Source organism: Thamnophis elegans, chromosome 1 (genome assembly GCF_009769535.1).
Source record: "Thamnophis elegans isolate rThaEle1 chromosome 1, rThaEle1.pri, whole genome shotgun sequence".
Taxonomy (NCBI): Eukaryota; Metazoa; Chordata; class Lepidosauria; order Squamata; family Colubridae; genus Thamnophis; species Thamnophis elegans.
In genome coordinates, this window is record NC_045541.1 from 117,644,241 (window position 1) to 117,669,382 (window position 25,142).

A 25,142-nucleotide genomic window follows, 5' to 3' on the forward strand; every position below is an offset into this window, starting at 1 on the left:
CATATAAGAGCTGATGTTCCCTGTTATTCTTTAATTTTTATATTTCTATCTTTATTTTGGATGTTTAAAAATAGTAGCGGTTCATGGCTAAACATGTTGTTTTAACAAAGTAGCTTTTCTGTTTTATGGGTGCTATTGCCCACTTCAAAAATAATTATACTTTATTGCTGAAACTGCTAAACATTTTTGTGTGCACCTGATTTTATATTCTGTTGCAGGTGTGTAACTAGATATATATGATTTGAAGAATATCTAAAATGGAATGAAAGGTTTTAAAAAATATGATAGAAGCAAAACATTGTTAATTACATGAAAGGTAATCATATTACACATATATAATTCAATTAAGATAACTTTATTTTGAACTATTCACTTCTGCCTATTTTTAGAGGACTACTACTTAGCATGTGCTCAAAGCTTAAGAACATCTTTCAAATTCATACTCAGAAAAAGTATGTTCGTTCTCCTGCTTTTATGTAATTGCTGTATTGCAAAATGTAAAGGAATTCGTAATGTATCTTCCAGCTAATTTTGATCTATCCAGAATTGCCATAGTCATAAAGCAATAATATTGTCTGATAATTTAACTGAAGAGTAACTTTCAAAGACTGGGGACAAGTAGATTTGAACTTTTGGCTGTTGTTGCTCAAAAATATGAATTTGATGATATCTAAAGAATTGAACGTGAGCATCTTTATTAAAACCAACCAGAGTTTATTTAAAGAAGTCTATACATTGTAACGAATGCTGCCGAGACATCAATGAATTAAAGCAAATAAACCCATCCCTCCAAATGAGACTGTGGTGTCATCACTCACTGTCACATGCACTTAAGAGGAGAAAACATTACACCTTCATACACAATTAGTTCCATAGCTATCTGAGAAAAAATACTCCTTCGATGTATTATTCTCACTGAAAAAGATGGTGTACAAGGACTCAACTATTACCTCTGTGAAAAACAGAACCTCATTTCTGAGTTTAGTACATAGGGGATACATTGGGACAGCTACCTCATTCGTGTCTTTAAATTCCCCACTTCTTGGAGTAGTTCATCTAACTCAGTATTTCACAACCTGAGGAACATTAGGATGTGAGGACTTCAATTCCTAGAATTCCTCAGCCAACTTTTAATTCTGGAATTAGGTCCACACATCTTAACGTTGCTGAGGTTGAGAAACATTGCTCTTACCCAATTGGAGGAGAGGAAACCAATGCTTTATTTACAACTTAAGAGAAAAAAAAATCATCTGCACTTTGATTATAAGGCCAATGTCATAAAGTCTACCTCTGGCTACAAAAGTCTGTCACGGACTGCCATGATATAATTAGGTAGAAACATAAGACGCTAAATCTTTGCTTGCTCTTTTCTTTCTCTCATGTCACAGCTTTATAGAAATCGGTGGGCGATCAAAAACCTGTAAAAGTATTGCAAATCTATTTTCTACATCAGAAATATTAGTATTGGGGGACTGGCTACTACAAATGATACAGGCAGAGGAGAAAAAAATCAAGTGATAATATTGCTTATTTACACAGTATATCATGATGACTCCCAGTTATACACTGGCATATTCCAGAAATCCATTTAAAAAAATAACAGACCACAAGAGCTTGAGAAATGTAGTTTGAAAAAAAAAAGAAAAACAAAGCAAACTAGAATGATTACATATTTACACAACAGTCCATAAAGCTGTGGACTATCTAGTAAATAAAGCCACACACTTCACACAATGTGACAAGAACAATCTACGGAGGAGTTTCCCCTCCCCTTTCATTTCATAGGTTTTACACAGATACGTTTTCCCCTTGCATTAAATAAGCAATTAAAGAAAAAAAATGAATTAAAGCATCAAGGAGGATACTCACAGATCACAGCCACGAGATTCAAATGTCTGTTTAGATGTAACCATAAATATTCTGGGCTTAAAAATGCTTCATGTATGGTCTCCTTCTGATTCTTGAGTCAGGAAAATATCCTTTGTTTAGGTTTCCCAAACTGGCACTAGTGAAACCTCTCATTATTCATGTACTAAATTCAATATAACCCATGGTAGTTCTTGATAAAATATCATTTATTTACACGTTGATCTTTACCCCTGAGTGATTATCAAGCAGTCATGTTTCCTATTTGAGCACTCCACATGTACAATCCTTTCTTAAGGTTCACAACCACACGCGTTGTACCTACTAATGTTATATGGGTGAAATAACTGCAATTTAAAATAATCTCCCAATTCTACCATATCCTTCCCATTCAGCATTTTCCCCAAAAAGTATGCAAACGAAAAGATATCTAGTCTAGCCTAGAAAAGATGAGGCTGAGCAGCAAAGGGGATGACCACACATATTTCTGTTTTGGGGAGGGGCAGGGGAAATGGAAGAGAAGATCCAAGTAGCAGCCAGAGAAGACATAGTGCCTTACCTTCCTATAATAGGTCACTCAACAGTATATATATATATATATTACTGTATTATAAAGCCAGATATAGGAGGGAGAGACGGGAGGCATTTTTATAAAAAGAAAACAGAGAAGTGTGAACTTGCACAGCTATTGTTAGCCAGGCCATTTTTGTTTGTCTGTTTTTAAAAAAATCACATTTACTAAATTGCCCCTGCTGTGTCAGATGCTCAAATGTACTTGGTAGAAATTCCAGACATCTTTAAAGAACTATGACAAATACAAATTTACTGCAGGTTAAAAATGATAAAAAAACATCTGGAAAAAAGTTCACACAGCCCACCCCACCCCCACAAAAATGTACACTTTCACCCGAAACCTGTTTGTAAATATGTCCCTCTCCAAAGCTAGGAGCGAAGGGAAAGAAGAAGAGGGAAAAGTGCAGGGGACCTTCACAAGAGGTCTTGTGCCACACGCGGGTAAATTCTCCTTGCCTGGGATGGTGGAAAAGCAAAGTGCTAACACTGCTCGGCCACCGACAGATTCCTGCAGAAATCCAGATTCCAAGTTAACACTGAATACAGACAGCCAATTCCAAACAGCTGTACTTCCAAAAGGAAAAAAAAATTCTTCCCCTCCCTAAAAATAGCATGGATCCATATTTGTGTATCGCAGGAGGGAAGAGCAATAAGGGAAGTCTATACAGCAAAAAGTCAGTGATTTATATTACAGATGGCTGGCAATTTTAAAGAGTCTCTTCCTAGCTCTGTAGCTGCTGCTCCAACCCAAAAGGGTCAACTGAAGTAGAAGGGAAGAAAATAAAGGGGTGTAAAGGAGATCATGTAGCATGCAGGATCAGAAGCAGCAGAGAGTAGGAATGCTCAGATCAGCCCCCGCCTTTTCTTGTAGTCCTCTAGGTTCAGTGATCGCCGAGGGGCACCATCTTTTGCAGGGGGAGCCTTGGAAGTGATGGCCAGTGTTTTGGACTCTGTGGGAAGACAAAGTACATACAAATAACTCAGATGATGGAAGAAAGCAGAAAGCTGCTGAGTAACAGGCAGCTAAGCCAAAATAATTCTCTTTAGAGCCGGGGTCCCGAATCCCCCGGTCCATGGACTGGCACCAGTCCGTAGCATGCCAGAAACCAGTCCGCACAAACAAGCAAAGCTCCATCTATAGGATGCAGGCAGTACACTAAATCACGCTCCCATTGGTCCACGAAAAAATCTCTCTCCATGGAACTGGTCCCTGGTACCCAAAAATACGCTTGGGGACTTCGGCTTTAGAGAGCAGCCTTTCCTATCGTACTACCCCTAGATATGTTGGATTATAATTCCCAGACTTCCCATCCTTCTCTTTTATAATTATTAACTTAGTGTGAAATAGGCAGCATATGAGTTTCGTAAATAAATAAATAAATAAATAAATAAATAAATAAATTACATAAAACTCCTAATCAAATTAACAGATGGTGGATGCTTACACACATCATTAGATTTTTGCTCAAATGCTACAATTTTGTGAGAGCAGTCAGCAAAAATTCCCCCTTTTCTCTCAGTTTGCTTTTCATCCCTTCAAAAGCAGCAACACCTACCTGAACTAGGAACCTGAAGGTCAATTTTCACATCAAAATCGTGCACTTTGAAAAGATCCTCTGAGAGATCACTGGCTGATTTCGAATTCATATCTTTGTCTTTACCCTGGTTCTGAAAGAGAAATACGTTTTTAATATTGTTAAAATAATATTAAAAAACTTGTGGACTAAGATCAAAACTGCTGTTACTTTATATCAGGAATGGGGAACTATGGGCCCTTTATGACTCATGGACTTCAACTCCCAGAATTCCCAGAAGCTCAGGAATTCTGGGAGTTGAAGTTCACGAGTCATAAAAGGGCCATAGTTTCCCACTTCTGCCTTACGTGATTAGAATTCTACAGAATTAAGACTATTTGTTTAAAACTACAGGACAGGACATAATGAACACTTGGAAGACTTGCCTTGGTCATGTCTTTTGGAGCATCAGGTAACACACCAGATCCATATTTTGCATTTAGTTGCGCAATGATAGCAGCCTGTACGGCAGGATCCCTAGACTGTGGAAAAGAAGATTTATTATTGGTTGGACTACTATTTATTTCCCTTTAAAATGTTATCCTCATTTGGTGTATTCAGTAACTATATATAATTAAAACAGAATGTACTATCTTTTCAAATACAGTTAATTTTCAGTAATTTGCAAAAGGCTGCCCTAATCTAAAAATGGGAATTTGCATATTAATATAATCTCTGCCACTTTATTGTCACTTAGAAAGATGGTAAAAACTAGTTTTCCTCACACAGTGACAATAGTGAATGGGACTGAGGGTCATTGATTTTGATATTTTTTCTGCTTTTATAATATAAGCCACTTAGAATCTGACAGGTAAGCAATATATAAATAATTATACATACTGTGCCGTAGTGGCACAGTTTTAGAATCCAGAAATGCAGGCTAAATCTGATTTCCCACTTCCAAGAGTTCAATCCTGACCGGCTCAAGTTGACTTAGCCTTCTATCCTTCTGAGGTCGGTAAAATGAGATTGTTAGGGGCAATATATTGTCTCTATAAATGATTTGGAGAGAGCTGTAAAGCACTATGATGCAGAATATAAGTCTAAGTGCTATTGCTATTACATGGAATTAAATTACCGTATTTTCACGCAAATAACCTGCCCACGCAAATAACCCGCAGGTTTTCAAGATTTATGTAAAAAAGTTTTTGTACACCCCGCCTTCTTATATAACCCGCAATCACAGCACGTCCCTTCCCGATCTCAGCACTTTCCCTCCCCAGCACCCAGGCTTTCTCCTCCGTTCCCGCCTCCCGTCCCTTCCACCATCTCAGCACTTTCCCTCCCCAGCGCCCAGGCTTTCTCCTCCGTTCCCGCCTCCCGTCCCTTCCACCATCTCAGCAGTTTCCCTCCCCAGCTCGCCCAGGCTTTCTCCTCCGTTCCCGCCTCCCGTCCCTTCCCCGACCTCAGCACTTTCCCTTCTCCTCCGTTCCTGCCTGTTCCTGCCTCCCGCTGTCGCTGTCGGATTGCTTCGGATTCTGCTTCGCCGCCAGTTCAGCAGCTCCTCGCCTTCTCTGGCTTGGAAGTCCGGCAGGAAGGCGGCGGCGGGGCTGTGGCCCCGTTTTCAGGCCAGCCGCCGCCTCCCCTTCCCTTCCTGCCGGACTTCCAAGCCAGAGAAGGCGAGGAGCTGCTGAACTGGCGGCGAAGCAGAATCTGGGCTGCCGAGCACCGCCTGCGCTTCCTCTCGCCTCCTGCTTCTTCCTGGTCGCTTCGCCCATAGCCAGGGGCGGGGTTTTCACAAAGGCGTCCCGAAACCCAAGCAGGAAAAGGGAGAAAAGGAGCCCGAGCCGCCGAGCCAGCCCACTGCCGCGAGGAAAGTGGTGGTCCCAAGCTCTCCCTTTAGTTAATCTGTGTAAAATATTTTCCATATACCCCACCCACTTTTATACCCCGCGGGGGCGTGCTGTGTATGTAAAAAACGCATGTAACCCGTGGGTTATATGTGTGAAAATACGGTAATTCTGCTAAAAAATCACACTTTTTTGCATCTGATTATAGACCAAAGCATTATATTAATTTTAATTCATATAAGCTTATGCTTACTGTTATGTGTGTGATATTTGAATGGTGACTGATATCCAGCATCTCAGATATAAATAGCTAATTACAGTCTTCACTGCACTCAACTTTGCATTTTACTTACATTTGAGACTATTGTAGGTTTACACTGCCGTCTAGTAAATGGATCCATTTGCTGGTTTTTCATACTGTGGCTTTCAGCCTTCAAAAACATAAAGTACAAAGACACATTATTTTATGTTAAGCTTCCATTTCTCCGCATTGCCTCAATAACATTTAAAGATAGTACTAGCTTTAGAATCAGGCAGCCTACTTCATTCCAATTAAGCTCTTGCTTAAGTTGGGTCCTTACAGCTTCATAGACACCTCTGATAAGTCAATGTAGGAAAACGAACCACTCAAGAAGCCTTTGGACCTTTTATCAAAGGTGAGCTATGGTTCCTGGTAATGAAAAAAATATCTCTGCAGTGTATTGGAAAGTTAAGACTAACGTCTTGAATTTCTGATTCTCAAAGAATAGGCTCTAGGCATTCTGGATGTTAATTGGCATTTCTTAAATGATTGAAATGAAGCCAACATACCACAGATTCAAAGAATTCTGAGCGGAAGTAAAGTAGCTCTCCTTTTGTTCTGAAAATTTTGTGGAATATGCATTGCCATAACAGATGGGATTTAGAACATTTTCTTATGCTTCACACAGCTAGTTTGTAAATAGATTTTTGTGCCTATATATGGTTATCAAGCACAAAAAGTAGTTCTGCCTCCCACTCCTGCATCTTGATGGCAAGGCACTTTTTCAAATGATTGCTCAATTTCTGTAGAAACTCACTTTTTTGCCCATCCCAATATTTATTTGTAGCGTTACCACTGCTAATTCAATCTCCTACTTGAGATTTAAACATCTTTCTGTGGAAGATGACTTCAGATTGAACCACTACTGGGTCTTCAAAATAATCCCCCATCGTTTACTCAGTGTGACATTCAAAATTAGCAGCCCTTTAATTTCAGGGTCTTTTTCTCGTTTAAAACAATGTTTCTCAACCTCAGCAACTGTGGAGACTTCCCAAAATTCCCCAACCAGCATGCTGGGTTCAATATCCACAAAAGCGTATTTTGTGTTCCCAACTTTATAAATGGACCAATTTTTTTTCTTTTGCAGATTGCCATTTTTTAAAAGACAAATAGTGTTATCATTTTCTGTCACCAAAAGTGAGTACTTTTTAATCAGCCCATGGCTTAAAACTCAAAAATATTAGTATGGCAGTTTAAAAAGTCATATACAACTGAACAAAGCAGTAGTTTCCCCAAATGTATTTGTTAAATTCAGAAAGCCACTTTTTCAATAAAAATGCATTTTGTTTTTCCTTTGCTCCATTAACATTACTTACCACTAAAGCTTTTTCAGATTCCACAATATTCCATTCTCTATTTCTCTGGTTGATATAACTGAGAAAAGAAAGATGAACATTTATTTATTCTTGCATTCTAATGATTAACTTTCTCAATCTGCTGTCATAAAAAATCTTATTCTAGAAGTCATATCCTAAGATGACTTATAAATTTGTAAGGAAGCATCATTTCTAAAAATGTAACACATTTCTGCCTTATTAAAAACTATTAGCATGATTTCTCTGAAATAATATCACCATTAACCCTGCCCCAAGTTAAGAAGGGGACAACAGAAATGGCCTACTGACGTACTTTTATTTCCAGGTTCTGTTAGATACCAACCTGATGGCTGAAATGTTTTTTGTTCTCTGACGATCTAAGGCTTCTGCTCTTTCTTCTAACTCATTAAGCTGGTCTTGAATCTGTTTTGCTCTGTCCTGGTCTCCCAAGTCTTCTGCCATGGCCTTTAACAAAGAATTATTTATTAGTATTGCACCATATGAATTGTACCAGCAGTAATGGTGAGAACTGATTAAAAGTTAAATGTTTTATTATGTCAAGTGGATCTTGATTTAAGATATGTTTCAATAAACATATTCTTTGAATAGGTTATACCTAGGAATCAACTTAAATCAGACCCATAGGAATCTAACTGTTATATCTCTTAATAGGTAATATTAGGTACTATTCTCTCACAATGTAATATGCCACCTGTTGGCAGTGATGAAAACATGAGAAGATTTACATATAATCCTCAACTTACAACACAATTGGGACCAGAATTTCGGCCCCTAAGTAATGTGGTGGTTAAGGAAGTCATCATGTGACTAAATCCAATTTCATGCTGTCATTAAATGAATTGAGGAGTTGTTAAGGAAATCACAATCATTAATCAACTGGCTTTCCCTAGGAAAGAATTCTGCCCACTTTTTCCATCTTTCACTGTGTCCCCCGCCTTCACTGTTAGCATCATAAACACTTGTTGTTGCCAAGGAAACTCCCAATCTTGTTCTTTCATTTTTTACTCCTACCCCAAACGTGTTTGCTTGGAACAATTCTGTTTGGTTTGACACGGGAACAAAACAATCCAGTTTCATTCTGAACCCAGAGCAAAACATCCAAAATATGCATTTTGGTTTATGTATGAACCCGCTGAAAACAGCTGCTCCATGCACAGAACTGTTTTAGGTACAAAGCAATTTTCTCTCAAGAAGCCCAAGAATTTACTGAAATTCTAGCACTTTAAGCAATATTATTTCTTTACCTTTTCTTTTAGTAGCTGAGTTTTCTTCATGGCATAGTTTGGTGGTGCTTTTCGGAATCTCTCCTTCTCCTTTACTATCTAAAAATGGAAAATGAGAAACTCAGTATTATATCTAACACAAGTTTCTTGATGGTTGGCCAACTATTTCTGCAAATAAACCTTGTGGCAGTTTTTATTTTATTAAACTCTTTACAAGACACTTTATACTGCTAATCGTATGGCCTTCTTAACCCTGTATATCTTATCTATATTTATGCAGTACAATAATACAGTTTCCCTGAAAATAAGACATGCACCGAAAATAAGCCCTAGCATGGTTTTTTAAACACATGCACCTAATATAAGCTCTACCCCCAAAATTAAGCCCTACTTAAGAGCCTGAGCAAACTCACGGTGCTATGACTACAAGGTGAAGCGGGGATGGAGTCACCCCACGCGCCCTGCACCGGCTTACCTTGGGCCCCCCACAGCCAGGTCATCCATGCCCTGATACCTGCCTCATGGCGCCGGCACTGGCCGCCATATGCAGCAGGAGCCCAAGTGGCCCCTGGCCCACTTCTTCTGCTTGCTTGCAGCCACAAAGGAGCAAGAGACCGAGCGATGTGTTGATGCTGCTGCTGCAACATGAGGCAGGTGTCAGGGCGTGGGTGGCTTGACTGCAGGGGCCTTGGGGTAAACTGGTGCAGGGTGTGTGGAGCAGCTCCATCCCCCCGCCTCATGGCGGTGGCACTGGCACACCACGCGGCCTTTTACCCTGCTTCAAGCAAGCAGAAGTGGGTCTCCCATACATGGGGGGGGGGGGGAATAAGACACCCTCCAAATTTATTTTTGGGCCCAAAAGAAAATAAGACCAGGTCTTATTTTCAGGGAAATATGGTAATAAAAATGTTGGAACATAATTCATTATGTTGCATATTGGCTATAAGTCTACTGATAGACAAAAATATTAAGAGTAAGCTCGGCTTAGGAATAATGGAATAATTTATTGCTCAATGAGTATACTAATTAGCATAATACATATGCTAACATATGCACTTTTGTGTGAAGCATCTCATAGCTACAAAAAGTAAAAATTTATACTTTGGGAAATCTACATGAACATTTTACAAATGACTTTCTTTAAAAATATCATAAATGAAATGGAACAAACTAAATATCAGAACAAGATCATTTAAAGCAATTTGGGATTTGACAGAGTTAGATAATCCTGACTGTAGAATATCTTTAATAAAGCTATTTTAAAATTGGAAATTAAGTTGTCCATAGATTATTTTTCCAGAGGTGATCGTAAAAATCTCTCTTATTACTTGTAATTTCTTGTCTATTTTGTTTGTGTGCCTGTGTGTCAGATGCCTTGACCCTGATGATTGCCTGGACAAATCCCTGAAGTTTTCTGTTTTGTTTTGTTTTCCAAAAGTGGTTTGCTTCCTAAGGCTGAGTATGTGACTGGGCCACAAATCCCGTTGGCTTTGTGCCTAAGATGGGAATAGAATTAATGATCTCCCAGTTTCTAGCCTGATGTCTTAATCAAAAAGACTCTCTAAATACAGAATCTTTTTTTTATTGTGATGCTCAAATCTGAAAGGAAAAGTAACACCTGGGGAAAAAAACAGCTCAATATGATCTAATCAAAAGTACGGACCCATGGAGGAGAGGGAGGGGCCGATGCCGTGACGAGACGACGTGCGATCTCAAAGCTCAGAGGTCGCAGTCGACACTTTTATTGCTGGGGGGTTCCAATGGACATAAATCATCCCGAAGAGATGGTGAACAAGATGATTACATCTTGCTGATCTCGGGAATATCGCAAAATCTCCGAGAAAAGCAAGGCAAAAGTCTTCTGCTGATAATAAAAATTCCAGTTTGTCAAGACTGACAAAGTCAAGGCGACCTCAGAAAGGAACGGAACGATGTGGAAATAGAAAGTGATACCAGCTGGTGAGAAACATTTATTGTTTTAAAAAACGGACTGCCTATAAAATCTAAAAACTAATTTAAATCAAAAAATAGAAGAACTTAGCAGCGAATTTGATTTTTGTAATGGTTCTGGACAGTGGTTATCTTACCTTTTAAATGTTATTTACATGGATTGATTCTAAGCAAAACCTTTTCAAATGGATGGATTATCCCTTTAACATTTCTCTGTGACTCTGTAAGATACAGATGGATTGTTTTGACTTCAACTTTCTAAGCTTTTATTGTGCGGCTGTTTGGCTTAAGATCTGATAAGATTTTATAGCTGTCCCTTTGAAGTCTGTTTTCGCTTGCAGAGAGTTTGCGAGTGAGTGTTTCAATCTTGCTGAGCTTCTAAGAAAAAATACAACTGCGTATAAACATGGCGTCTCTCCAAGAAGTACTCTTAGTTCTGGAGAGGGTGTTGGAGACAGAGGAAAGAATTGAGAGAAAATTGGATTATTTGATGCATTTGGCAACGAAATGTGATGAAAAAATTGAGGATGCTTTTCAAACACAAAATAAGAAGATTGAAATTCAAAAAATTGAAATGGAAGATGAATATAAAGAGATTGAACTTGTTGATATTCGTGGAAATTGGTTCATTTCTGAGGGAGGAAAGAGTGGAATTTTGGAAAAGGAACTAAATGGAGAGAAAATTTACTTCAAAGGACAGGACATAGAAGAAGAAGAAAGCATCAAAGAATTTATGGACTATGAAATACTATTTGCAAAATATTTGATAACACTTCTGAGAATTAAAGATAAGCTGAAAAAGGAAACAGAATGAAGCTGTCAATATTATATGAGAAATACTATAAACAAGGAGTTGCAAAGAGGAGTCCATACAGACTTGTTTAAGAAGATGTTTGGAGCTCTGGATCCACAAATGGCAGAAGACATAAGATTGTTTTGCTATTGGAGAGATACAGGTTGATAGATGGAAGAGTACAATTTAAAACTAGTTAAGCTTAGTTAAATTCAGGATAATAGGTATAGTTAAATAAAAATTGATGATAGTAATGTATACAATGTTGAGCTGTTATAATAAGTAATAATTGGATATGAATATTGAATGTTACCCGTGAAGGGAAGGTTAGAAATATTTTTGGACTATATATAAAGGTTATTAATAACAATAACAATACAAAAGAATAAAATTAGACACAGCTAAGTTTTAACTAATAGGGGGGAAATGTTATGATATAGGATATAGTTAAATAAAGAAAGGATAATGATAATAAACTATATATATGGAGGATTAGAAAATTTTGGTATTAAATATTATAGATGCTTACCTAAAACAGGATATGAGAATATAATGTTAATGGAGGATTTTATAAATAAGTAAATGAAATGCCAGCATGTGGTTATGTATTAAATCTTGGTATATTTTATAATGAAGGACGTTTAAATAATTATAGTCAAATAAAAGTGGAGGTATGATGATGGTAATATAATAAATATCTGAGTTAAAATATTAGAATTAATATGAATTCTATTTGATGATGGTGGAAGAGATGCACAAAAGCCTTTTGTAACCAACTTTCTACAGTATGTAAAGGAGGATTTGTATGTTTGTTTTGAAAATAAAAAAAAATTATTAAAAAAAAGTACCGACCCATGGTATCTTTCATCACATATAAATATGGCTGTCAAAACCACATTATTTTTATAGAACCAAAATATGGCACCCGAGAATGTCTCTTTTATAACCTCACCTACCTTTACATTATGGACCAAATGAATGGTTCCAGCTCAAAAGTACATTTTCTTCATTTACCTCCTCAATGTCCTGGTCATTGAATTTATAGTTGAGGGCTTCTTTGATGGATACTTCTTTCTTGTTTATTTCGTCAAGGGTGGGTAACTGCATCCCAGCAGAAAACATCTGATAGCAACAAAAGAAAAAAAAATATCAATGAATTTTTTTCACTGCACAATCCTAAATTCTTGATAAAGCAATCGAAAAAGTAGAAACTTACAGCTTCCTTCCACTTCATGAACTCATTCTCTGTGAATTCCTGATTGGAGACAAACTCTAAGCGGAACACACGTTGGTCATTACCATGCCTTTGAAAAGAAAAGAAAATTAACTGTAGCTTTTATTTATCGCCCAAATTTTGGAGGAGGGAAGAGTGATCAAAAGCACTCTTGGATTGATTACTTTTTATTAGTATTAAGTCAGTTCAGTTCTACTTTATTACAAGAAAATGTGTTCTGAATGCACTATTACTGCTGAAAGTAAACTATTGGTTCTAACAGGACAGACATTCTTCACTCCAATATTTGTTGGATTTTTCATTACCCTAGAAACTTATCATAAGATGAAATGTATCAATTTTCTCTTGATTCAGGATAATTACACATTGTTTTATACAAGGATACCACTCCTTCAAGATGATAAGACTTTCAAGTATCTCACCTTAACTGCAACCCTTTGTTTGTCCTGGTACCTCCAAGCTGATATACTTTAGCTGTCTCTACAACACCAGTTATTTCTGCCACCTAAACAAATGGCAACAAAACAAAAATGACTTTTAATGTGTGTGGGGTGTGTGTGTGTGTGTGTGTGTGTGTGTGTGTGTGTGTGTGTTCCATTTGTCTTATAAGTAAATAAAGGGAGACTAGTATATATATATATACATTTTCCCAGCAAAGCAGGAAAATCAAAGCAAATCTAGTGAGAAGTGATAATAGAAGGATCTGGAGTAAAATGTAAAGCGTATTAGCTAATTTGCAATAATACTGTTAAATTTATCTTGAGACAGGATTACATAAGAACTTCATTTAATTATCTGATAAGCGCTTACAATTTCTTCATGAATGGGACAGAAAAAAATTAAGTTAAAATAATGTTAAGTAAAGCTCAACAAATGTGTATACTCTTTACCTGAAACAATGTAACATCCCATGTTAAATACTTAAAGATGGTTTGGACATGGAGTGACTCAATGTCAGTGTTGCTCTGACTCTGGCATGTGTTGTTGTCAGGTAAGGAAATCTGGTCACGAGTGTGCACAAATATGTTATAAAATGATTTTTTTTAAAAAGAACTACATTACCACCATTGTATCTGCAAACAGTAACTAAATGAGGTAGCTGTTATACAAGGAGTGGCTGTACCATTAATTACTAGCTTTCACTTCATCGTATTTTGAAAAAGCATCATGAACAAAACTTGCTTTTCTTATGACTAATAAGAATAAGGGGAAATACTTAAGGGTAGGCTTACTCTGTAAACTGGTTTGCTGTTGTGGTTTCCTATTCCAATACGCACAAAGCAACCAGTGACTGTTTTGGCAAAGAAAGGCATGTGACACCATCGTTCCAATTTGTGTCGGGATAATCGAACCCGATTCAGTTCTTCAGGTAGAGATACTGGTTGTGATTTAGGAGGAATTTCTTCTTTCCTGGTTTGATGGAAAAGCAAAAGCAACTGTAAGGAAATAATTCACATCTTAAAACAGTCTGAAATTACCACATTCATATACTAGAAAATAAAAATTACTAAATTGATAGAAGTGTAGGCATTTTAATTAAATAAATATATTGGTTTTTAAATTAGGGGCTCAGTGAGCAATCTCTAGAATGCTTTGAGCACTATCAGCTTTATTATGTTATTTAACTAAATAAGGGATCCATACATTTCTATTATTTATTACATTTACATATCACTTTTGTTCAAACAACAATTAACCAAACTATGAAGACAGAAATAATTGAAGTAGCAATGTAAATTTCCAGATCTAAAGGAATATTAAATGTTCAGTTGTTATCTGCTGCATATCAAAGCAGATATTGAATACTTACTCTTCTTCTTCATCAGAAGATGAAGATCTGGATGAATTATCAGTTTTCTCACTAGATTTATCATCTTCCTCCTCTTCTTCATCATCTGAGTATACTTCACTTGTCTTTAATGGTTGCTTCTTTGCAAGTAACTCAGCTGCAAGGGGAAAAAATAGCATATCTGGATGTATAAAGCTGTATCTGTCTTAAGTCTGCTCCAATGCAATCTGCTCACATTCTCAGGTCTTTAATAGAGCACTTTTGTGAATTCTGTCATGTGGACATCCAGCACTGACAGTAAGTTTAATGAGAGAATGTTGTACATGAAGTTGGGCTACAGGTACAAATGGACTGGAGGATCGTGTTGATGTACTAACTGTCCTGCTGTTCTCCAGGATCTTTTCTTGAGCGCCTGTATCTTGCAGCATAAAGTAGGCATCTGTTAGATATCTTGGTTGTTTCAAAGCAAATAAACATAATATTAAGATGGAAAATATTACTCTGAGTCATCTGCTGTGGATGGATTACTCCCTAGAACTGTCACCTCCTAGAACATCTAGAAACTGAGAGGTCCAATTAAAGCAGTCTGCCCAGGGCCTTTTGGATCCTGATGTGGATTTTTCACTAAACTGACATTTCATTGAGTGCCAAAATAAGCTATGGAATCTGGAAACAAGCAGAGTACTTGATATGGTCACCGCCTAGTAATCTTTTTCTGCCTGCCAATCCCAGATTAGCTTTCTGAGAACTCTGAGAGATGAAGCAACACAAGCAATGCTTGGAGCATTCAAAGAGGAACACAATAAGTATACTTGGCTGAGCTCATGTTTGAGCCTACATGGAGACAACAAAGTTGAAGAATCAATTTGTCGCCATTGTTATATCAATGGGTTGTTATGAAATAGTACAATTTAAAATTGCATGCCCTCTGTTTGGAAAAAAATCCCATTTTTTTTTCAAGATTTCAAATTTGAATCTAGAGTGATCGAGTAATGCTTTACAATGTGATATAAGATTCATCTTAATGTATGGACTTTAATGAAGAGGGTATAGAATCTCTGATAGGTGCTCTATCATTTATGGCTTGGATCCATGTCTCTTTTTTTGCTCCTTTGGGTAACTGTGAAAGGCCTGATTAGCTGCACTTTGGAGAACTGTCAACATCTTTCCAGGAAAGGAAGTCGTACCAGATGTCAGTGAGACAGCCTCTTGTGAAGAAGCTTTTCTTAGACTCAGGTATCTTGGACAATTACTGCCATGTTCCCAAAATAATAGTTGAGTTTTTGTTGCAGAAGAAGATTATATGGACTTCTTCTATTCTAAGTTCAGGCCTAAGCATGGGACAGAAATGGCATTCATTGCTTATAGTTGTTAATTCAACTATACATATTGACATCAGAAATCTACAATATATTTATGAATATTAAAAAAGCACCAGAGAAGTGATAGCTAATTTGGAAATCTGGAAAGGGATTTGGCAAATTAATGGGCAATCAAAATACCAATAATAGGCAATCATGATGGTCACTGATGCTATGTCCAGGATGCTACAATGCCTTTGAATACCACTGCTGGAGAAGGACTTGATGATGGAGATCTCAAAAAGAGGAGGATAGACCAGATTATGTTGTGCCTTCCTTCACAACTAGGAATATTCAAAACAATCAAGAATGTCTTTCCATCTTATAAGTGATATATGAAGAGTTAGTAGGGAGCTCAGTGGAATCTACAGTGTATGGTTCATGTTCATCCTATCTTTTTTTTCTTTAATTAAACAATACACAGTTGAACTTACCTGTTCTGTTCTTCCTTTTCTCCCTTTCTGCTTTTAGTTCTTCCATGGCTTGGGATTTCTTATCCAATTTTTCATCCCGCTTTGATCGTCTCTCTTTATTATGTGACATTACCTATAGAAATATATAATTCCAACAATCTTAAAAGGTATTTGGTTAGATTTTACCAAGCAATGAGTCTTTGCAGTAGTGTTTTGCCTAAGGTTTACTCTTTTATTTTGGTATTTTTGAGCAAAAGTCTTTATTAATTTTCCATACTTCTGTCAATTTGTTTTATTCAAGCTCATAATTTTTATGCTGTTTAATTGATCTCTTGATTTTATTTCTCTGTACAATATTAGCAATTCTATTGCAGTTTAAAATACAGGTTATCTGAAGAACAGGAAATAAAAAAATATTTTGCTGTTGTTGAAAAGGGAGTATGTTAATTTTATTAATTAGTTTAATAAATATTCTGCTTTTCCTCCAAGAGCTAAAGTAACATATAATTTTTTAAAAAAATAAAAAAAAAATTCTCAAAAAAAATCCTTAGTGATTTATATCATTATCTATAAACTAAACAACAAAATATTACTATAAACTGCACTATATAATTAAAAAAATTAAACCTAATCTGCTATACGAAAAGTTATATACTGGTAATTGTCATTGAAATCCACCATGAGTTTGCATGAATTAGTGTCATACTAATTAACTAAATAATCAAATAATTTTTTTTTTAAAAAAAAGAACAATTGCACATTCTGATAAATATTTTAAAAAGTCCAATTTAATAATTTTGATGTACAGATTTTTTTAAAGAATATAAATAATCAAAAGGTAACACAGGTTTTCAGCAACTGTTCCAATCAAACGTAACCATAAAACTAAGAGAAAAGGGGAAGGGCATGTTAAAAATAAGAGGCAATTACAGTTAAAGGTTTTTTTTTAAAAAAAGAAAGTAAAAAAGAAAAAGGATTAAGACAATTAACATTGGCATTATCTCAAGCAGGGGAAAATTAATCCTTTGTGACAAACTAATCAGACATTCTGAAATTAAGCACAGATGAATTGTCTTATTGATATTGATATCCACCTCTTCATAACATTATATTGTTAAATAAACGTCTCTTTGTTGATTTTTCAACCAAACCTTTGTGTAAACATTCTAATATCATGCTTTAATTATCTGGAATAATAACTACCAAGTTATATAGATTTTCTAAATGTTGGCATATTTCGTTTTGTTCCACCACTCCAACCAAACTTTTCAAAATCCACAATATCCTTGCCAGTATTTCTTTTAGGGCGCCATCTACTACAACCTAAACAAAACAATCCATTCAAGTCCTGAGTTCTACGAATAAAGCAGCAGCTATTAAGATGGTTGCTGGACCAGGTGGCAGCCACAGGGTACACATCAGCTCTTCTGCAGCACCATCACCCACCCACCACTCACCAGCATTCACCTGGTCAATCAGTCCTCCATTCAAACAGGACTCCTACACCCAGGGATGCAGCCACAGCCACTGCAATGCAGAAAACAGGCCACCTGCCATCCTTTTCTCAGAGTAAACCCCAAAATGGAGGATGGCAAACAGGCTGTGGCTCGCTGCATCTTCAGGGGCAGGCCAAATACCACCAAACAGCTTTAGCAAAAACCCCTAAACCATAGTCCCACCAGGCAACACCACTGGCCAGCCATGTCACTTCACACCATTCAATGCTCCTGATGCCGAGATGCCACTGTATGCAGCCAGCTTGCCCATCCCGAAGCTTGGATAGGTCCAGGTAGGGCTGCTGCTGTTCCTCAGCCATCTATTACTGCTACCACTTCTCACAATTGAGTGGATTTTAATACATAGGCTGGTAAATAATTTTGATTTTGTGGACAGCTGAAATGGTTTTAGGGAACCCCTAGGATTTTCAGATCAGACTTTGAAAAATACTGTTTTAGAGAAATTTACCGGGGGGGGGGGGGGAGAGAATACAAAACAGAGAGGAGGGGAAAGGACTTTACACCAGATTTCATTCCTGTAGCACTGGATACAATTCATTATGAAACATTTGCTTTTGCTGCAACAGGCAAAGCAGTTATATTATCACAATTAGTTTTATCAAAGACAGCTGTACAAATAAGAGACGCTATATAAAAAGATAGGTCAGAATATTTTATGATATTGAAATACTTGATTACAGCACTAGGGACTAAATATTTATCCAGTGTAGTTAGATGAATGCTAATTTAAGCAATGTCACAAATATGTTTTAAGTAGTGTCATTTTTTAAAAATAAAGTATGATTTGTATGTTTCTTACCTGGGATTCCTGGATCTGTGTGAGCTTTTTCTTTTCCTGTTCTTCTTCCTGCTTTTTCCTTTTCTTCTTTTCTTTCTTTTCTTTCTTTTTTGCTGTCTTTAATTTTTTCTTTATTTCAAACCTGGGTTCAATCAAAGGAAAAAATACATAGGAGTCTCCAATTAATTCAGGAAGGAGCAAACTGGTAAACTGAATTGAAACTTAATGTAAGATATATTTTTTATTTATTTTCTAAAAGGCATAAAATGATTACATATTTTGTAACAGCAAGAGTTACACAACTGTGAGATGGGCTGCATACAAATTTAATCAATAAATAGTTGCAGTAAATGAGATTTATTTCAAATATAAACTATGCAAATTACTGGCACTATTAAGTACTTAATTGCTTAATTCCAAAGTAGAAACTATGGTACTATATAGAATTAAGAGACATAATGCTTTTTTTAAGAAGAAAAGTAACTTTTGTTATAAATAATATTTGTATATTTTATTCATTTAAGAAATTTATTTATAACTCTATAGTGACTCTGGGCAGTGTAAATAAAAACATTTGAAACAAAAAACTCCCAAAAGAAAAGCAACATTTAAAAGAGAAACATATAGCACCTGCCACCCACTTTAGCTCAAGGCCTGGGGAAACAGCCACATTTTTAAAGCTCTTTTGAACAGGTGGGTGTCACAGCAGAGCAGTGGAGAATCAGCCCACTCATCTTCACTAACAAGTTGAATGGCAAGAAACCAGGCCAACCTATTAGCTGTTTGGAATAGACTGGATTTTTGGTTTCCTGCTGATAATGGCAGTTGGATCCTAGTAATTTGCTGTGAGTTGTTGCGTGCACAATATGTACTTCTTCAACAAAGGAATGTAGATTTGTAAAGGCTTTTACATTTGGAGGTTTAACCAGGTATTTCTTTTTGAGAGACAGTCAAAGTTATGTTTATGTGCAGATATTCTGTATATATTTGACTGCACTGAGATGCATTATTTTTCTATAATGTTTATGAACCTCTCAATGTTATTAGTGTTGGGCAAAATGAGTACCGCTATATAAAGTGTTTCGAGTATGGAGATGGCCAGGAATAGATTGGGCAGGATTGAGAAGTGCTTTTGTTTGAGCACAGCCCTGGAAAATATATGTTCCAACAAAGGTGCTCCAAGCTGGGAGATAGTGGAGGAAAGGGTGGCAGCACCACGTGGGGAGAAAGAAAGGGGGAACACAACAGAATAGAATTCAGAGGAGTGTGAGGTAATTTGGGGGGGGGGGCAAGAGGAAGACCAGGTAGGTCACACAGGTTGATCAGACCTGTGAATTCAATTGTGAATGGTGACTAAGGGAAAGCAAAAGGAAGATGGATACTAGGAAAATTATTAGGTGACCTAGAACATACCAACTATTAAGAGGAGTAGGGGGGGAAAGGGACTACATATGCCAGCCTTTCCCTCCTTCATACTCATCCATATTTGCCTTGGCTGAAACCTTGTTCCCTTTAGATGGAACATGACACAACTAGAACAGTGTGACCGAATGTCAGAGCAGTAACATTTTAGTCCATGCATGGAGCAAAGCCATATTTCTCATTTTATGCAAACCTCTAATTGCACCCCATTATTTCTATCATGATCAAGTAATAGTGTTGCCTTTGTGGTGGGGGGGAGGCTTAACCATGGATCAATGAAAGTGAAATGAACAAGCAAAAGGTACAGGTAACATCTTACACTTTGATTATAATTATTTATGCATCTGCATTCCTTCTATGGTTTTGCTTGTTTTTCACAGACAAAACCAAACACTAACCAGAAACCAATTTGCTGACATTTTGTTCAGAAACTTGAAAAATGATATGAAGCAAAAGGAAAGAAAATATTTACCTTAGAAAAGTCCAAAATGAAAAGAATGTTGCATAAATACAATAATATGAAATGGCTGCACAAAAACTCACCTTTTCTTCAAAACTTCTCTTTTCTCTATCCGATTAAACAATTCCTGTTCTCTTTCTTTTTCTGTCATCTGTTCTAGGCGAGCTCTATCTTCTTCATCACCCATAAAATCCTCTCCGTAGCCATCAGTAAACTCATCTTCAGATGAAGTTTCAGAGTCTGAGCTACTGCAAGAGCCATTGCTTTCAGAGTCAGATACTTCTCCTGAAAAAAAAACCAGAGAGGGTCATGTACTGGAAGGCAATCAAGGAACGCATAATTATGAAAGGCTCATAACTATTTCTTCTTACTCGTGCATTTCCATTCTGCCTCTGCATACCCAGTTACAGTTGGATTCTAAGCTTTTCAGGCAAATGCCTACCATTTAAGCTATTTTAGAAAACAATACTACTACTACTACTACTACTACTACTACTAATAATAATAATAATAATAACAACAACAACAACAGAATGCAACAACAACAACAGAATGCAACAACAACAATAGAATGCCTTGCATGCTTATGAGGAAGTCAGCGTGTATCTCTAAGAAACCTTGAAACTGTTAAAGCTAATAAACTTAATACATCCTTGTTAGTCGCTGTTGAGCTATGATTACTTTATTAACTGAATGTCTATGGAGATTCTCAGTCATCCAGGTCATGGTTGGGTCATGGTTGACCCAAAGGTGCTTTTTCAAGAGGCAACTGGACTTTGTTGTTGTTTTTTCTTTGAAGACATTTCACTTCTCATCCAAGAAGCTTCTTTAGTTGACTGGATGGTAGGGAATGGAAGGATTTATACTCCTTGCAGACAGCTGGTCATTTGCATTCTTTTAGCAAGTCGTTAAGGTCACCTGGAGGTTTATCTGAGTGATTCAAATGGATTTGGATCCTTCTTAGAACTGTTGAAAGGACTATGTTGTAGATTGGAGATAGATGATGTCGTACCCTTACCCTCTGTTGATGGAGGGCTGTTCAATTTTGACATAGATGGGGAAACCCAGAAGTGTCGCAGCGAGAACGGCTGGGAAAAACCCAGCCGACAAGCCATTGTCGAGAGGTCCTTTGTGGATCGGAATCCTCCTGAAGGGACGGGGCATAAGGAGAGGCGTTTCGGATGCCTGTGGGGAACAAGGCAAGCTCCCCAGCAGGTCCGATTCCAAGCTCTCTGGAGATCGGTGACGGGGATGGTGGCCATCTTTGTATGGCTGCTCTGGAGCCGGGGCATCTGGAACAAGATTTATGTAGGTGCGGAGAAGAGGACGGAATCTGTGATCCGGAGGAAGATTAGTCAATGCAAGAGTAAGAGAAAAAATTTTGGAACTTAAAAATTTTCCGGAGCTAAGCTAGTGGCTAAACGTCACTCGGAGTACAGTGAATAGAAAGAAAGGAGGGGAAAGTTATCCCTCCTGCTGGTAATCCAAACCTCCCTAACCAAAATCCACACAACCAAAAGGGAGCGACCGCACCTCTGCTTATCACCCCCCCTCCTCCCAGTTACTTTTACCCAGCAGTGTCTCCATGCAAAGGAAAAGGATGGCATGAAACATGTGACCATTTTTAAACCAATGGCAAAGAGCTCTCTCACAAGCTCAACTAGAATTCGATTGGGGGGGGGGGATTCCCCTAACAATACTGTGCACGATCTCCCCGTCCACCAACTTTTTTTTTTTTTTAAAAAAACCTTTTCACAAGCCAAACCCGTCGGTTAGGATGCCGGCAGTGTTGGGGGGACGGGCTATTGAAGTGACGCGTGCCCCTCTCCTGAGAGGAAGGCGGTGATTGGAGGGGAGGGTAGTGACATTGCTTAAAGGGAAACCCACAACTATTTCCAGGTTTGTTTGGGTGATTTCGTCCTTCTGCCCGCGCCAATGGACTTTAAAACAGTCCATCTTCCACTTGGCAAGTTTCTCCTTTCCATCTGAGAATTAGTTAAGGGGAAGCTACCAACCTAGGGGTGACGCCCTTTGCAGCCAACACAATACACGATCTTTTTTTCCTTGCCCTCTTAATGCCCCGCTGCCGCCCCAGAACCCCCCTAAGTCATCCCCCCTAGGGGGCGGTACCGCCCACTTTGGGAACCACTGAACTAGGGGGGGGGGGGAATCCATAGCCTAATCTCAAAAGAACATGACTATAACTAATTTCAAAAGAACATGACTTCTTATGATAAACTGAATCCCAAACTAACTTACCACACTTTAACCAAATTTCTTTGAACCCAACTGTACAGTTAAGGATCAGTGGACTGTACAACCCAAGAAAATTGGACTGAGTTATTGATGGGTAAATATGCTGTGTAAATTCAGTCCATGTATGAATTCCTCCCATCACTAATATGCTCATCCTTTTTTTGTTACCTTCTTCTGGTGCTGAACTCTCTGGAGAGGTATCTTTATCAGAGCTGCCTGATGAAGCTGTTTTGTTCATCTGTTTCTTCATGGCTCCCTTCTTCTCTGCTTTTGCAGCTTTTCCTTTCTTTTTGTTTTTAGAACCCCCTACTGTCCACTGTAGTATAAAAAGAAAGATGGGAGTTGTGAGACAAGGCTGAAGTACCTTCAAAGATTTCATGAAGCTAAATGGACAGGTTTGGATTTTAATGTAAATATGTACTAAAACAGCTATGAACAAGATTTAATTTGATGAGTTAAGAAAATCACAGCTATAAAATAAAAACAATATTGTATTATAACTATATACAAATAAAAAGCAGAATTAAGAGTTTTTTTAGAAAAGCAAATTAAGAACAGAAAGCCAACTTTATTAGTTGCAGTTTGACAACAACATTGCATACTTCTCCTAACCATTTCCCTTCAATCAATAAATTTCAGATGAAAATTATATTTACATTGGAGACGAGAGGATTGAATTTCCTGATAAATTAGATAATCAATCTTTGCATGTTGGCATTTCCTTTTAAGATTTCCTTGTTTTAAGAGCAACCATTTTGAAATACTTTTCCCACAGGAATCAAGGGAATATTAGCTACATGTCAGCTCAGGACATATACTATCACAAAGCCATGCAGTATCAAGGGTATCTAGCCTTCACAAATGTGTTTCATATTTAATGTGAATAATCTCAGCAGCAGAACTGAACTAATTCACATTACGTTGTTTTATTCAATTTAACAGTTAAATACAAACTAACCTCAATATCACTGTCTGAAGTCTCAGAGTCAGAAGATGCTGTAGGCTTGCTAGCAGGTGCTTCCTTTTCTTCAGAATCACCACGTTTCCGCTTGGCCAATGACAGGAGCTCCTGGAAGAAAACAAATACAGAGTGCCTTAAGCATGAACTCTCTCCAAAGTTGAAGAGAGAGAATTTCCACTCAAATCTCCCATCTGAAGCCTAACAGAATGTTAAATAAGATGCTTAAATAAATGCTTACAATTCTTTAAAATAATATGTCATGCTAAGGTCTGCCCTACAAACCAAAATGAAAAATGTACATAGGAAGTATCTTTCCTATTAGACTCCTACTCCTTCAAATTTCTTTATGATTAAAGTTCTTGGAAGTCTGACTTTTCTTAGTTAATAAGGGGGGATTCCTACTATTTGCCGTATTCCATTTTTAGGTTTTGATTCTTATTAAGTAGGATTGCTCACCAGTTTCACATAATATTGGAACAAAGAAAGGCAGAACTGAAGAAATATTAACACTATGTCATATGTAGTTTACTTTGTAGTAAAACCATTTTTAAAAAAATCTGAAGTTAAAATGGTTATCAGCAAAGCATTTTCAGATATTCAAAAATGTATTATAGCAATAGCATTTAAGACTTACCGTATATAAAATTCCTTAGTACTTTACAGCACTCTCTGAGTTATTTACAGAGTCAGCATATTGCCCCCAACAATCTGGAGTCTCATTTTACCAACATTGGAAGGATGGAAGGCTGAGTTAACCTTGAGCTGCTCAGGATGAAACTCCTAGCTGCGGGCAATTAGTCTGCAATACTGCGTGCTAAGCAGTGCGCCATTGGGGCTCTTACATTATTTAACTGAGTATTTGGTATTGGTATCATAATAATTAAGGATTAATTAAAATATTTTATCAAAACAAAGGGTAGATTCCAAGATTACACAAGGAATAGGAATTCCCTTTTTTATCTATAAAATTCTTTAAAATCTTTGGAAAACTCACTAAACTTCTGGATAGGAGAGGGAGACATATGCAGAAAGTTATAGTCATAGGAAAAAGTAAAAATTTTAATTTTTTAACACACTTTAACATATAGATATAGATATTTACTTTAGTAATATTGAATGTTACAACAAATGTTATATCTTCTTTTACATGAGGTCCATTGCATAATTTAAATAAACATAAATGCAAACTTCACATTTGGAAAAAAATAAGTCCATCCCCGTGTTTATTAATACCTCAAATAACTGAACTTAGGAATCAGGTGCAAATGATTACAACATCATTAGAGAGAATATGGGAGGAAGGAGATTAGAATGCAAATAGCTGAAAGAATTTGAATTTGAAAGTTTATTTATAGGCCGCCCTTTTCCCTGGGGGGACTCAGGGCGGCTTACAACTCATGGGGAAGGGGATACAAACAATGACACATAAGAACAATACATAATTAAAAAGAACACAACATTCATACCATTCGGGTGGGGGTGGGTTAAATCTTTAGCCCCAGGCCTGACGGGATAGTCAGATTTTAAGGGCTGTGCGGAAGGTC

At 37.2% G+C, this 25,142-nt stretch overlaps 1 protein-coding gene across 1 annotated transcript in view; it reads right to left on the reverse strand.

Moving 5' to 3' along the window:
• Nucleotides 1-693: 693 nt before the first annotated feature.
• Nucleotides 694-25,142, reverse strand: part of RTF1 (RTF1 homolog, Paf1/RNA polymerase II complex component) — a 32,624-nt gene continuing 8,175 nt past the window's right edge. Inside the window, exons 2-18 of the mRNA XM_032229363.1 lie at nucleotides 23,596-23,706; nucleotides 22,806-22,953; nucleotides 20,465-20,666; nucleotides 18,521-18,641; nucleotides 16,226-16,337; nucleotides 14,452-14,587; nucleotides 13,874-14,051; nucleotides 13,064-13,146; nucleotides 12,624-12,711; nucleotides 12,422-12,529; nucleotides 8,686-8,763; nucleotides 7,764-7,885; nucleotides 7,421-7,478; nucleotides 6,157-6,234; nucleotides 4,400-4,495; nucleotides 3,996-4,107; nucleotides 694-3,389 (exon numbers count right to left, since the gene is read on the reverse strand). Coding sequence (XP_032085254.1) covers nucleotides 3,283-3,389; nucleotides 3,996-4,107; nucleotides 4,400-4,495; nucleotides 6,157-6,234; nucleotides 7,421-7,478; nucleotides 7,764-7,885; nucleotides 8,686-8,763; nucleotides 12,422-12,529; nucleotides 12,624-12,711; nucleotides 13,064-13,146; nucleotides 13,874-14,051; nucleotides 14,452-14,587; nucleotides 16,226-16,337; nucleotides 18,521-18,641; nucleotides 20,465-20,666; nucleotides 22,806-22,953; nucleotides 23,596-23,706 — 1,938 coding nt within the window. The 3' untranslated portion in view covers nucleotides 694-3,282. The remainder of the gene's footprint in view (nucleotides 3,390-3,995; nucleotides 4,108-4,399; nucleotides 4,496-6,156; nucleotides 6,235-7,420; nucleotides 7,479-7,763; nucleotides 7,886-8,685; nucleotides 8,764-12,421; nucleotides 12,530-12,623; nucleotides 12,712-13,063; nucleotides 13,147-13,873; nucleotides 14,052-14,451; nucleotides 14,588-16,225; nucleotides 16,338-18,520; nucleotides 18,642-20,464; nucleotides 20,667-22,805; nucleotides 22,954-23,595; nucleotides 23,707-25,142) is intronic.